General features: G+C 37.6%; 3 protein-coding genes across 3 annotated transcripts in view; 1 reads left to right on the top strand and 2 right to left on the bottom strand.

The window, feature by feature from the left end:
• Positions 1 to 350: 350 nt before the first annotated feature.
• mRpL39 (mitochondrial ribosomal protein L39) lies at positions 351 to 8179 on the bottom strand. The gene is made up of 8 exons (XM_074106617.1): positions 7982 to 8179; positions 7730 to 7909; positions 7056 to 7156; positions 6503 to 6644; positions 5325 to 5540; positions 3396 to 3509; positions 2222 to 2337; positions 351 to 480 (listed from the first exon to the last, which is right to left on the bottom strand). The coding sequence occupies exons 1-8, from the start codon at positions 8052 to 8054 to the stop codon at positions 412 to 414; spliced, it is 1011 nt and encodes a 336-aa protein (XP_073962718.1). The 5' UTR covers positions 8055 to 8179; the 3' UTR covers positions 351 to 411.
• Positions 8180 to 11417: 3238 nt separating this feature from the next.
• Tcs5 (TP53 regulating kinase) lies at positions 11418 to 13362 on the bottom strand. Its single transcript, XM_074106614.1, has one exon. It carries the CDS (start codon positions 13156 to 13158, stop codon positions 12430 to 12432), a length of 729 nt encoding a protein of 242 aa, XP_073962715.1. The 5' UTR covers positions 13159 to 13362; the 3' UTR covers positions 11418 to 12429.
• A 286-nt stretch (positions 13363 to 13648) lies between these two features.
• The window catches only part of LOC141441437 (coactosin-like protein), a 57585-nt gene continuing 55874 nt past the window's right edge, over positions 13649 to 15359 (top strand). The window contains exon 1 of the mRNA XM_074106177.1: positions 13649 to 13983. Within this exon, the coding sequence (XP_073962278.1) occupies positions 13909 to 13983 (75 nt within the window). The 5' untranslated portion in view covers positions 13649 to 13908. The remainder of the gene's footprint in view (positions 13984 to 15359) is intronic.

Genomic DNA, 15359 nt, shown 5'->3' with positions numbered 1-15359 from the left:
TCAATTACTTTCTTTGGAAAAAATAATAGAATAAACACAACAAAAACTTAATTTTTCTGACACGACTGACGCCATTAACGCCGGCAGAAGTGTTGCCATTAATGGATTAGAACCTAATATTAGGGAGTATCTTTTAACTACTCCAACGTCATCTACATGTGGGAAGTAGAAATACAGTAACAAAGGCCAAAAACTAGCCAAAAATTACTTAACAATATCAAAATTTTAAACCAATTTTTGTATTGATATATATCATTAAAAATTGATATATATCCATTGATATATATCCTCGAATCGAACCCTGTACGTGAACCGGGGATATCATATCAGATGGTAAAATAAAGGCCATGTTTATATTCTATAGTACTTATATTATAACAAATCTAACTAAATAACATTTAACATTATCATCTACGCCGTCGCCGCCATATTTCGCACACCGTCTTCCCCGAACGGACTGAACGGGGATCTCGCCGGATTCTGAAAAGAAAAATCAAAAAAGAAGATGAATGCAGTGAAGTTTTTATACAGGCCAAGTAAAAATCAATCTTATGTCAAAGTCATAAAACTTTTCTCACTTTACCTATCCTCCTGGAACCTGACCTTTTTTTACCCCCAGACGTAGTACTTAAGACTAGGGATGTAACGGATGTGGTTTTATCGGAACCAGATGTTTTCAATTTAGTTTATCGGAACCAGAAACGGAATCGGAACCGGAACCGGAGCCTGAGTGATTGGTGGACAAGATGTGTGTAGCAAAGCGGGGCGATGAGCGTATAAACCTGTTTGTTTTTGATGTACGCCGTTCAAGTTCGGCCGCCGCGCTAATTAAATTTAATTAATTAATTTAATTTAAACTGTTTATTATAAATCAGAATAACAGCATTGACATCCGATATAACTTCTGTTTCAAAAGTAACGGAACCGGATGTGTAAAACCAAACAGAAGTTCCGACTTAACGGAAACGGAATCGGAGCTCTGTAACATCCCTGCTTCAAACCTAAATGTGGTTCACCAGCTTTGTTATTTTGGACATTATTTGAAAATACATAAAATTCCTTATTCAATGAACAATTTGTACTCTATAAAGTACATTCGGGCGTTATTCTTAGTGTTAATTGGTCCTTCATAAAGTACGCGAGGGCCCACGAGGCTATACCACAAACATAAGGCTGCGTTCCCACCAAAGATGTGCGAGAATGTGTTTTTCATGAACTAGAAACGCTTCATTTACACATCCTCGTACAGCACATCTCTGGTGGAAACAGCTGAGCGGAGCGAGGCGATAAATGAAGCGTTCCTATTTTTTTATATTCGACTGGATGGCAAACGAGCAAGTGGGTCTCCCGATGGTAAGAGATCACCACCGCCCATAAACATCTGCAACACCAGGGGTATTGCAGACGCGTTGCCAACCTAGAGGCCTAAGATGGGATACCTCACGTGCCAGTAATTTCACCGGCTGTCTTACTCTCCACGCCGAAACACAACAGTGCAAGCACTGCTGCTTCACGGCAGGATTAGCGAGCAAGATGGTGGTAGCAATCCGGGCGGACCTTGCACAAGGTCCTACCACCTGCGTTCCTATTGGTTCATGAAAAACGCATTCCTCGCAACACATCCTCTGGTGGAAACAGAGCAGCAGGGCTACTACGAAACTTCGAAAGTTCGTATCGTACCGTCCCTCTCGCTCTCGTATTAAATAGTATAAGTGTCCTCTGACACCGCACGACACGAACTTCGAATTTCGAGTTTCGTAGTAGCCCTGCAGTTACATCGACGATCTTCGTCCGCACAGACGGCTGTTGACAAATGCTAAACTAAACGTAAGCACCAATAGAATTAAAGGTGCGGCCAAACAACTGTTTAAAAAACGGTGACGGCACGGAATCGCAGTGACGCACCGTGTGCGCACAGTTTTTTATCGCATGCTCTCCACACCGCTGCTTAAAATACGGAATCGCAGTGACGTGCCGTAAACTTTAGGTCTTTACCGAACAAAAGTCCTGACGTTTACGGCACGTCACTGCGATTCCCTATTTTAAGCAGCAGTGTGGAGAGCATGCAAAAAAAAACGGTGCGCATGCGGTGCGTCACTGCGATCCCGTCGTCACCGTTTTTTAAGCAGCGGTGTGGTCGCACCCTTAAGACGTTATTGCCTTTTTCTTTACCCCACGCAACCCCTCCCCCCCTCATTTTATTCTTAGAGAGTAGACTCACCAGTTTCTTGGCCCTCTCGACGAGGATGTTAAACGCGAAGTGGTTGAGCATGACGCCGGCTGGCAGCGCCACGCCCTGCAGCCGGTACAGCTGCTCCGGCTCCCCGGCTGCTGACCCTGGAGAGGGCAGGTGCACCAAGTTAGGATCATCAGCTCCCATCAACAATTAACCCTTAATAAGGCCCCATTTACTGGAGCATACTACCACAATCAAAAGCAGCTATCGAATACATGCCTCACAAAGGATATTTTCACTTCTCATGCTCGTAAAGTTGGAGTTTATACTGGATCTAGGCGACATAAAATGACTTTTTATGCACTAGTGCATAAAATAAAATCTTCGTCTGAGACCAAGGTAATTAGGTGTCAACAGCCACAAACAAAGAAGTTTCTTTATATTTTTTAATACATTTTTTATTTATATAAAACTAAAAATCAATCAAAATAAATCACTAAAACTAAAAAAAATATAATTATAATAGTGTGTGAACAATTGTTTTCACTGTTGCTATTTCATTTCCTCGCCATCGAAGTGAAAAGCAGAGTGTAAAACTCGAGCATTAAATCCATTTTCCCCTCGACGTGTCTATCCACCCTCGCCGTACCGGCTCGGGTGGCTATATGAACGTCTTGGGTAAAATGACTCGGTTTATGCTCTTGTTGTACAATCTACTATTTTAATGCTAGTCTTATTTCAATAATTACAATGGAAATTGTGACGTATCATGAAGTTAATAAGGTTCAATTTCCAACTCTATGCATGTGGTTGCTAAATACCCTCCACCTTTTTAAGGGTTAAACGTTTATTTCCGGCTCTAGTCCCATATCGTCACTACTTTGAAAAAATCTCGTATCTCAAATCAATACGTCAACAAAATTGAACCTTGACCCAATGGTCATAAAGTGCACTCAGAAAAGTTATCCATTTTGAGATACGAGTTTTTTTTTAAAGTAGTGACATCATGTTAGTCACATTCTTTTAATAATTTAACTGAGATAGAATTGCATTAAAAATCCGCGGTTTTCAAGCTTTAACCAGGTCATCCGTCCGACCTGGTTAAAGCCGCGGGTTCACGGTGGATGCAGGCCGCTGCCAACCGAAACAACTGGAGGTCTATGGGGGAGGCCTACGTCCAACAGCAGACGTCCCACGGCTGATATGATGGTGAAGTTACCAATGATACGATGCACGGCGGCGACGGCGGCCCGGCCCACTTGTGCCGCGTGACACACCAGTGGGCCCTTTGAGATGTCCACGTGTTTCTCCACTCTATACAGCGTCACTTTGCCTAGAAAGAACATATACCATGACACTATTCAACACCAAAATATTTATTTATTTGGGAAACAAACAGCATATATGACACAATCGAATATAAATTAACTTAGATGATACATAAGCCAAAACAGTTTCCACTTATAAAGAAACAACATTTTTTTGTTGCTCGTGCTTAGGCGTTACTTTGCGGACGTTATTTCTTTACCTCAAAAGCTTAAATTCCTTGTAGCGATTCACCGAATCGCATTTCACCTCGATCCTGCAATTAAGTATGGCGTTGTGTATCAATCGTGTTTTTTTAGTCTCATTTCACCTCGATCGTGTATTAGTGTACTTTAGTGCAAACATCAATTAACGCGTCAAATTAATCATCATCCCAGTCAAACATCGATCGCTGCGAAATGCGTCTAGGGTAAAATACTACATAACTAACCTAACCAACAGAAAGTTTGAAAACCCCCGACTTTGCTAGAAATACCGCTATATCGCTAGAAAACTTGTTTTCAATTAAAAAAACCGCGTTCAAATCGGTCCAGCCGTTTAAGAGCTACAGTGCCACAGACAGACACACACACACACAGACACATATAGCGGTCTTTTTGCGTAGGGGGTTAAAAAATAAGATGCTACAAATTAATTATACTAATGTAAAAAGCTACGCAAATTGCTACAAAGAATTAATGCTACAATGAGGGCTATCGCGTATGAATTCGCCGCTAGAGGCGCTAGTGTAGCGTGAGGTCTCCGAAATGTCAAATCTCATAGTTTTTGGGTGAGCGACGCGGGTTTATTTATAATTAGAATAATTTTGTGAATATTTTGCATTACCTGAAATTAATTATGGCAATTATGCGTTACGGGGCAATGAATGTCTGTGTTTGGAGACAGTTTTGTCTTTCGGAAGCTTTTGTCCTCCCTTTTTTTCCAAACAAAACGGGACTACGCAACACTGTGGTTGCTCGATATTTTTATGGTACGGTTTTAAGGTGTATTAAATATGATTTTATTCTAAACTTTGTTTTCACTTTGAAAGCCACACTTAAAACCTCACGCAACAGTGGCGCCATCTAGAAAGATAAAAAACGATAGCCCTCATTAGTTTGCTATGAGTCTTTAACATCTGGTAGCATGGTGTACGGGTTGAGTTTGAAACGCGTCAGTGTAGTGTGGATAAATGGGTTTGTGTGTGTTCTTAGTGTGAGGAGGAGCTACATAAACACACATTTCTATCATAAACCTAGCTATCATAATGTCCCGGGTGAGCAAAGTAATTGAGGAGACATTACCTGTTCACTTTGTTAGAAAAATGTTTGCAATTTATAATATTAGTATTAAGTATACTTAGGAGATGAGCCATCAAAGAATTGCCTAAAGACTGTCACAACTCCTGTGGATTTTTACCCCATAAAAAAAAACACTTTTCATAAGTAACTCAGACAACATCACAGACACTAATAAGTTGATTGAGCCTGCTAAAACTCCACTCCAAAAACACAAACCCACAAAAAGCCGTGGTGGCCCAGTGGTTTGACCTGTCGCCTCTCAAGCAGAGGTTTGTGGGTTCAAACCCCGGCTCGCACCTCTGAGTTTTTCGAAAGTCATGTGCGAAATTACATTTGAAGTTTACCACTAGCTTTACGGTGAAGGAAAACATCGTGAGGAAACCTGCACACATCTGTGAAGTAATTCAGTGGTATGTGTGAAGTTACTAATCCGCACTGGGCCCGCGTGGGAACTAATGGCCCAAGCCCTCTTATTCTGAGAGGAGGCCTGTGCCCAGCAGTGGGACGTAAATAGTCTGGGATGAATGGAAAACTCCACTCACCATTAGTCCTCGCAATGCTAGGTATCTGCTTGGCCTTATGGCTGTTATCCACAAACATCTCCAGCGCGAGCTCCTCGGACACCTCGAGGCGCTCCAGCGGGGCGCCGCGCCGACACAGCCGGACGAGCTCCGCGGACAGCGTGATCAGCTCGCGGGGCGCGGGGGACCACGCGGGGAGGGACAGCTCCACGTCGTAGATGAACGAGCCGCTGCGGACTGCGAGAGAGATGCAGTGGGTCAATGGGTGGGTCCATTTCATGGTAGGCTGCTGCTAGTTTCAGCCAGCTAGTTCCAGTCAGAGCGAGCGCACCGCAGCAGTGTAGGCAGGGTGCATTTATGCATGTTTCAGAAAAAAAAAATTTTTCTCAAAAATGGTATGGAATGTTGGTGTTGGCGCATAAAATACGCAACAAACTACCACAGAATATAATCACAAACATGGCAAATTTTGAGTTTTTTGGTAATTCCCATGAGAATTATCAATTTTAAAACTGGCCAGACCAACACATTAACAGTACAAAGAATACTTGACCGGGGAACAGCTAGATACAGGCACCTATCAGTTGCTTCCAACTGCCTGCCTGATCATTTCAATCCAGACATTCAATTATCTACATACCTACTAATATCTACATACCTATAAATATTAGACCTATCCTACTTCTATTCTATTCTATTTCCACAAGCACACACACACACGCACGTACACACACACACACACACACACACACACACACACACACACACACACACACACACACACACACACGCACACACACACACATGCACACTCAGTCATACACACAAACATTTTTCTTAAAAAATTGCATTTATATTAGATATTAATTAAAATTTTAGTAAAATGAGGCGTGATTGTGTAATTAGCTTTTTTTTGTCTATCAGTTTGTTAACCTGTACTGTGACGTGTCTCCATTGTAAAATCATTGTGTATACAACGCACTGCTAGGCCCCGAGATACAGGCTCAGCCTAGTTCGGGGTCTGACGGACATTCTAATGTAAATAGATAAGCCATGTGTTTACAAATAAATTTATTATTATTATTATTATTATAAAGCCGAGATAGGGAAGCGAGACAAAATTACATATGTTCCCACCTACCAGATATTAATTTCATACTAAACAAATGTCACATTTTTTTTTAAAGCCAATCACTTACTATCAGGCCCAGGAAAGCTGTGTAGTTTGACCGTAACATCCTCTTTGAAGGCTCGGGCAGCTACCGCCCCGAGCAGGAAGGAGCAGGTGCGCCAGAAAGCCTTGTTCACTGCCTGCGGCTCCGTGCTTGAATATGACTGAAACTGTAAAACATTGTGCTAAAAAAGTGTTATTGTTTTTTCGGGGCTTAATTGCAAAGCCAGCGTCATTGGCAGACTGGACGGCCAAATTCATCAGACATAATATCAACCTGTAATAAGTAAACTTAAAACCAAAATTTAGTTTATATTATACCTACTGTGGGACAATTTCAAAACAAATTTACATAATTTAAAAAAAAAGCAAGTCTTACTGCGCTATAAGTATAATCACTTTTTGAACTCGTTCACTTTTTTATTCTATAGCATAAATAACAATGTGTATATTACTTTTTTTTTTTAACATGAAACAACCGTGAGACTCACTCATATTAAATATAATGACCCGGATAACTCACTCTCTTATTCGGGTTATTATATTTAATATCAATTTTTTTTTATTATATTACAACTCACTTCGAGTGTGCAGTTCTCGCTGAGTGGCCTGTGCATGTCCCAGTGTACAGCTCCATCTATCAGTGCCAATGCATTGCTGTCTGCATGCCACTCGCTTAAATCTGTTGGCAACATATTTTACTAACTTTTTTTTTGTCACTGACTTGGTTCAGACTGTTGCTAGACTTAGTGTAGGGTTGCCATAAGTGTGCGGACGCAGACCAGGACATTTAAAGAAAAAGGAGTAAAAGTAAAAAAAATGAATTTTTATTACAAACAATAGGTAACTTTAAAGGTTTAGTCCTTGCATAAACACAAAACAACTTTTAACACAGTCATTCCAATACCAGCAACCTGCCAGTCGGGTTCTCTGTTTGTAAGCGCTTTTTGCTATAAAGTGGAAAATGCACTTTATCGGCCATATTGTAGCTTAGCTACTTAGTAGTGTTTATTGTAGGTATATTATTATTTACAAAGTCCAGCCCCCTACTAAATAACTATGATTTTTAAACCGGGACAAGTTGCTTATCGGCCGGGACCCCGGGACACCATGCTTCAAACCGGGACATGTCCCGGCGTACCGGGACGTATGGCAACCCTAATTAAACAACACAATACAAGACAAAAAAGTAGCATTGCATTTAATGTTAAATGTTAAAGTTCTGAGTAAAAATGAAAGAAGACTTTATACTTACGTCTAGCGCAATCATAAGGCGACGAGATGTCTTTATTCATAACCAAAGTACAGTCTTTTGGAACACCTTTGTAACGAACTTCGATTTTTTCAATTCGACCGACACTCTCAACTTGTCGTTTCTTTTCTAATGTAAATAGATGATGACGGCGCTCAATTGCTTCTTGTGTACTTAAACATCCTGAAAATTGTGTAAAATTAGCACAACACATAGACATTTAAAAATATACTTCGAACTTGTTTTGTTACATACTTGAAAGCGGTAGTGTTTTAGAACTGCTGTTCTGAAGAATAGTTTTGGATAAATGTGTTAAATGGCGCTTCATGTTGAGCTTTACTTCAGGTTTTTAATTGTAAAAAATAACAATAAATAAGCGAGATTATAATCTAAGTTTTGAGGTTATACGTTTAGACTACGGTTTCACTGTAAATGTCAAATTGTCAATCAAACAAAACCCAATATAAAATTATTTTCCTTTTTTACAATTTTGTAATATTTCTGTCTGTTCCTTTAAAATTTTGAGATAGTTAAGTTATTTCATTACAAGAGGATTATAGTAAAATAAAAGATTTTGAAGTAATTATCGAATCGAATTTCCATAAACATAGCTTTGAATAAAACTCAAGCCTAAAAGTCTGTTCGACTACATTTTTATAAAGTGGTTTTTTGTATTAAAATTAAGCGCTTTAAATTGTATCTCAAACGACACCTCTGACATTTCTAGCGTTGCTCTGAATAGATAATTATCGTAATTTTTACCGTTTACCGAATCGTGTTAGTTCTAAAACACAAATCACAGATCTAATCGTTCACCATCTCTTTCTACCCTCTTCTTTTGTCGTATGTCAGAAAGAAATGGTCAGATATAATATGATTATGATTTCACGTGTGTTAGGCAATAAGAATAAGGCTTATTATTTCCTAATAATTATAGTTTCTAAAAATTGGATAGTATAATAAGCGCGTGGACGTGGTGACGCTTGTACGAGGAGGCTATATTTATTTATATTATCCCACTATCCTACTTTTCCTACTTATATCTAATCTATCCATAATAATATCTAATGATATAATAATCAGAATCTCGGAAACGGCTTCAACGATTTTGATGAAATTTGGTGTGTAGAGCTTTTCGGGGATAAAAAATCGATCTAGCTCGGTCTTAACTCTGGGAAAACGCTTGATGCCTAGTTTTAGCTCGAGCGGAGCTCGGTCGCCCAGGTACTATCCTACTAATATTATAAATGCGAAAGTTTGTGATGTGAAGTGTTTGGATATTTGTTAGTTCATCTCGTCTAAACCACTGAACTGATTTAGATGAAATTCGGTATACAGATAGTCCCGGAGAAGGACATAATAAAATTATAGGATAGTTTTTTTTATCCCGAAAAAATGCAAAGTTCCCGCGGGATAGTGATAAACGAATTCTGCGCGGACGGACACACGGGTTTATCACATTCACTCATATTAGATTGGGGGCATCCAGAGACACTCATCTATGGCATCCAGTGAGAAACTTCGATTGCGCGATGCATGATATTGGAGTTTCTATATTTGCTCACTAGATGGCGCCAAGGAGTCGTTACAGGAATTTGTAAACTACGTACGTAGTAGGTATACAAATTCCTTGATTTAAATTGTAAAAAATACCGCAGTTTCTAAATTTTAGGCAGCGTTTCCACCAAAGATGCGCGAGGATATGCTGCGAGGAATGTAACGTGTTCGTCATTAACCAATAGAAACGCTTCATTTACCTATCCTCGTACAGCACGGCTCTAATGGAAACAGCAGGGCTACTGCGAAACTCGAAGTTCGTGTCGCTCTCATATTAAATAGTATAAGTGTCAGAGGGACCACACGACACGAACTTCGAGTTTCGTAGTAGCCCTGCATGGGGCTACTTACGAAATCCGCAGTTCGTATCGTACCGTCCCTCTCACTCTCGTATTAAATAATATAAGTGTCGGCGGGACGGTACGATACGAACTAGTTATTACGTAGTTGACCGGAGCGAAGATAGGTCAATTTTTGCCATACAAATTTCAATTCTCGTCTCGCCTCGCCGGTGGAAAACCACCTTTAGAATATTATAACTATGGCGATACATACCTACCAGGATGCATAGCTAGATTAAACATCATTCGCTCCTTCAAAATTAAAATGAAAAATAATTCGAAATTTTCTCATTTTACAATTCAAGCAGATTGTGCTTTATTTAAAGTTTATTTTGGAAATATGAATAGTTCGAATTGTTTCACTTTAATTTTTGCCTAATAAATACATAACATGATACAGTACACGAATTACATAGCATGCATTATTAGGCCGCAAATTACCTACCCGCATCCGCATCCATTGTGCCCGATCTACCCTACAATATCACATTTTCATATTCCTGTACCTTCTGTCCTCATGTCTTAAGTGAAGCCCTAAGTCACTTCAGTGTTATAAAAATGGTTAGACCAAAAAGAAAGACAGTTCTCAGGTGGATAAGGAATTATCCTTATCTTAGTTACAACCACGAGACCGCAATGATATATTGCAATGTGTGCGACGTTTATTTGAAACCACATACCAAAACTATCATAATATCTCACTTATCAAGTAAAAAGCACGATTTCAATTCAAACGACAATAATGATTTTTATTTCGACTTAATTATATTTCTAGTATCTTGCAATATCCCGTGGAACAAAATAAGTGACTCACAGTTTAGAATCTTTTTTGAAAAATACATGTGTTGCTCTTGTTCATCAAGAAAACTTCCAGATGAAACATTATTGAGGAGAATTCATTTGGATCTTCTATACAAACGTACAATTGAAAAAATAAGCGAGAAAATTAGTAGATCATATTTATGGGTTTCAGTTGATCAAACAGTTGTCCAGGGAAGCTACATTGCTAATGTTGTTATAAGAGAACTGACAAACAATGCTTGTCATAAATTATACTTAATTGGACGGAAAATTCTCGATAAAGTCGACGGTGATTCAATAGCTGAATTTATAAAAAGCCGATTAAGATTTGTTTTGAAAAATTCATATGATGAGTATGTGAATAATGTCCTTTTACTGAGTACTGATAGCGCAACACACATGTTGAAGGCTGGTAAAATTTTAAAAGATACATTTCCCAATTTGCTGCATGTCACATGCTTGGTGGACGGACTACATAGAGTCGCAGAGCACATGAGATATCAACATAAAAATGTTGATCAATTCATACATAATGTAAAAAAAATATTTTCGGAGTCTCATATGGTCAGAATATTTGAACAGACATGCCCATCGATACCACTGCCTCCAAAACCTGTTGAAACAAAATGTAGTATGTGGCTTAGTGATGTTTTATATTACGCAGAACACTTTGATCACATTATTGAAATAATATCTCAATTACATACAAGTGAATCAGCAGCTATAAATGAAACAAAAACATTACTCGAATACCATAATTTAAAAAGTGACTTAGTTTATATAAAAGAAAATTATGACTTTTTAAGTGAAGCAATTATAAAATTACAAACATCATGCTTACCTTTAGTAGAATCATTTGATATTCTAGATAATGTGAGGGTAATCTTAGACTGGAACGGGTCAAATACAGTAAAACTGAAACTTGAAGAAATTCTAGATGGGATTCCAGATTATGACATTATTCGCGATTATGCAGATATGATACAAAAAAATGAATGTCAAGATAGCTTTATTGCAGGCTACAAATACGCACCTGTTACTTCAGTGAACATAGAAGGCTCAATCTCCTCATATACAGATAAATGGAATTCAATGGAAAAAAGAAAAAACCTGAATGGTAATAATCTGGAGAAAATAATGACTATCTTGTATTATTATAGAGAAGATGATGAAGATGTAATAAGTACAGATATAAATTTCCTCAGGCATGTTTTGGAAGATGGTGCAATTTAAGTATTTTCTTCTACCTCTGTCATTTTAGTCTAGTATTTTTATTTATTGTAAATGACATTCTCCATCTCCATTATCTATAAAAAATCTATAAAAAAAAATATTTTTTGTATGTTTTGACATTTATCCTCCTAAGGCTCAACATCCTAAATTTAGGACATACGTCAAAGCAAATGTCAACTTTTACTAATTGACATCATGTTTCAAATTCTAATAATCGAAATTTGACGTAGGCCTCAGGAGGATATAATGATTTTACTTAAAAGTATATGTACATAGAATTATATTATGTGTAATAATGGATTTGTTATGTAAGAATTTTTGATAATCGAAAAAAAAAAAGAGTACTTATCCTACAAAATTTCATTTTTTGCTATGATGAGTCTTCTGGTCTTTATTGATGAAACTATAATTTAAAACATTTCAGATTTCGTACTAAACTTAATTCAGGCTCTCCTGTCTTTACAGATCTTAATTTATAATTTATTCTTTCAGTGTTATGTGCAGTTCAAAGTTTAGTTTACATTAGTAATATTTTTTTTGTTTCGACTATTATTAATGGATTTAGTTTAAGTATGCATATCTACATGGAGCTAATTCTTTTCTATTGTTTATAAAAGAAGTGCTGTGTGAGAATTGCTAGTACTTGAACAGAAATACTGCCCTACAATGTTTAATTTCTCGTAAGAATTCTGTTCTCTATTTAAATGAAACTAGCATTTCAATAAACAACTTTAATGGAACAATATTACTTCATAATTTAATACACAATTTCTATCCAACCATAGTCCTCTTCCGTCCTCTGGCCCTTACCTCTTCAAACTTACTTATAATCTCCTTTACATTATTCTTGCTATAACTTTTATAAGCATTAAGTATCTTGGTAAAAATGTCAGGGTAGTCATTATGTGTACTTATTAATGCCCTCTCAAGGACATAAAGATCAACTCCCTTGTCCTCTGTACTAGAGTCAATAAATGACAAACCAAAATCAATCATAACAAGCTCCAAGTTCTCGATTTGTAGCCATTTTGCATCATGTTCATCTACATTTTCATTCTTTTGTACTAGCAACATGTTTGAAGTTGTCAAATCCCCATGAATTATATTATTATCGTGTAATTTGCGCACCGTTTGACCAATTAGTACAGAAACTTTATCTAGGCTGTTTAGGCCATCGCCTGAGCCATTTTGCTCATGCTTTTTAAAAACATTTATAATGAAGTCTTTGATTGTAATACTGTCTTCAAAATGCTGCATGTAAATGCGTCTACGATCGAAATCAACTAAATAAAGGGATGGAGTCTTTACACCGGCTGTTTTACAACGGACTATGGCCCTGGCTTCGTTTTTGATACGCTCTTTGGTTATGGCAGTGTCCAGTTCAGGCTGACGATATTTCTTTTCAAACCGCTCTTTGATTAGTGTAGGTCTGCCTAAATAATTGCAGATGTATAATTTCGCTTCTGCTCCTTGCTTCAGTATCTTCAAATCTTCACACATTTTGGTTAACGAACTTAACCTGAATTCTAACTATAGTTCATTCGTGAGAACAAGAATCTTATAATGCTTTGTCACTTGGTTACTAGGGCTGTATATATAGCGACAATATTCACGTATAGTATAATACACAAATATTAGAAAAACCTATTACTTTTGTTTACATTCGTAGCACACCACGCTCGGCTCGAAGAGTTCGCTCTTTTGACACACACAACTGTCAGTCAAGTGTCAAAGTCGCGTTTTGTTCGGGCGAATTCACAGAATTCGTAGAATAATTTATTAAAAGAAAAGTATCGACAAAGTCGTGTTTTTAATTAAAAAACGTTATAATACTTCGCTTAAACTCAATAAAGCATTAAGTTGTAGACGAAAAATTTATGATAGAAAATATTTTTACTATATTTCTAGTAAACATGAAATCGTCACAATCAAGTCGCACTTTACATTTAACTAAGTAGGTATGTTATAGGTATAGTTATGTTATGCTTTCTACAACAGACAGACTCGTCTGAGATACGCCTGTATTCACGGGGCTCCGGGAGGCTGTGGGCGTTATATCGTGCATCGCGCCGACCGGCACGACAAATCATTTGATTCATCACAATTCCCACATATAATTCAGCAGACTGTGATTCATTTCAAATAAAAAATTAAGTGCGCGTTAAACAATTTGAAAACACCAAGAAACAAGTGCTTTTAATTCATAAAAGTAGATAAAATTTGATTTAATTTTTTTTGTGATTTTTGTGAATGACTTGTGTTACCAACATGATGTCCGCTGAAGGATTAGAGTACGAGACCATCGTCCAGAATGGCCCTAAAAAAGTGAGTGTTTATTTTTATTTTGCGCAGACTATGGAATACAATGTATTGTGCCTGTCACGATTTGAGCAGTATTCGTACCTAGTTCGAGGTAGTTAGGTCTTTAAGGGGGGCGGGGGGTCCTATAGAAATGTCTGGCTGGAAAGTTATACATATTTGTATTGCTATTTCCTGAATGCACTTAATGCACAGGATAACGTTGGCGGGAAATAACTCGTCTCTAATTGGAGAGTTTATTAATGACGTCAGACGTGAAATATTTTAAATCACTGATCTCATTCAGTTATAATTTATTTTGTTTTTAATCTATAGTCTATCTACTTACTAATACAAATAAAGAGTTAATTTTTATTTGTTTGCTTAGGATTATCTTTCGAAATACATTATTTAATTGAACAGACTCTCAAAATATTTTACTAACACTACAATTAACTACCTTACTTATTACATAATATACGGGCTCCTTTTTGCTGGGAAATTGTAGTTTCCTCTGGACGCAGACAAAGCTGCAAGCAACAGCTTATATTTACCCGAGTGCGGCGAAAGACAAAAAGGAGGGTTATGTTTTTACAAAGATTTGTCAGCTGCTCTCACGATTTCCTTGATCTACTACCTAGTTGATCTAGAACGAGGCAACTGAACTAATCAGTTTTTTTTTAGAAATTGTGACCATAGTAACATAAGGAAACATTCATACCTACCTGTTTCAGTAATAATATGGGTAGAAAGTCGCTATCTACACCAACACGGTATTGACGTGTTAATACACTTGAAAAGAATCCTAATCTGATGTTGATATACCTACCTACCTGTGTAGTTAGGTATAATAAGTATGTCAGAGACTGCAGGGCTACTACGAAACTCGAAGTTCGTGTCGTGCGGTCCCTCTGACACTTATACTATTTAATACGAGAGCGAGAGGGACGGTACGATACGAACTTCGAGTTTCGTATTAGCCCAGCTGATACAACCTGATCATTACCTATTTACTTAAGTAGAATAAGTAGATATCTTTACTTACAATACATTTTGTGATACGTTGTTTAAACAAAAAAACCGGCCAAGAGCGCGTTGGACACGCCCGAAATAGGGTCCCGTAGCCATTACGAAAAAATTAAGTAATATTTTTCTAAGGATTTCGTATTTTGTACGGAATATTCGAAGTTGAAGTACCTATATTTTATACCTTAGGCTGCTATTTACTCATAAACTACTAATAATTCTCAAGCAAACTTAACCATTATAGTTTTCCTTGTAAGTTTGGTATACTTACTACCATCCTGAATTTTTTAAAATATTTCTACCCACCGGTTTAGATTTAAAGGGGGGGGGGGGCGCTCGATTTTAATTAAATTTTTCACTTCAAAGTTGAATATTTT

Source organism: Choristoneura fumiferana, chromosome 24 (genome assembly GCF_025370935.1).
Source record: "Choristoneura fumiferana chromosome 24, NRCan_CFum_1, whole genome shotgun sequence".
Classification (NCBI taxonomy): domain Eukaryota; kingdom Metazoa; phylum Arthropoda; class Insecta; order Lepidoptera; family Tortricidae; genus Choristoneura; species Choristoneura fumiferana.
This window is presented reverse-complemented; position numbering and strand designations above follow the sequence as displayed.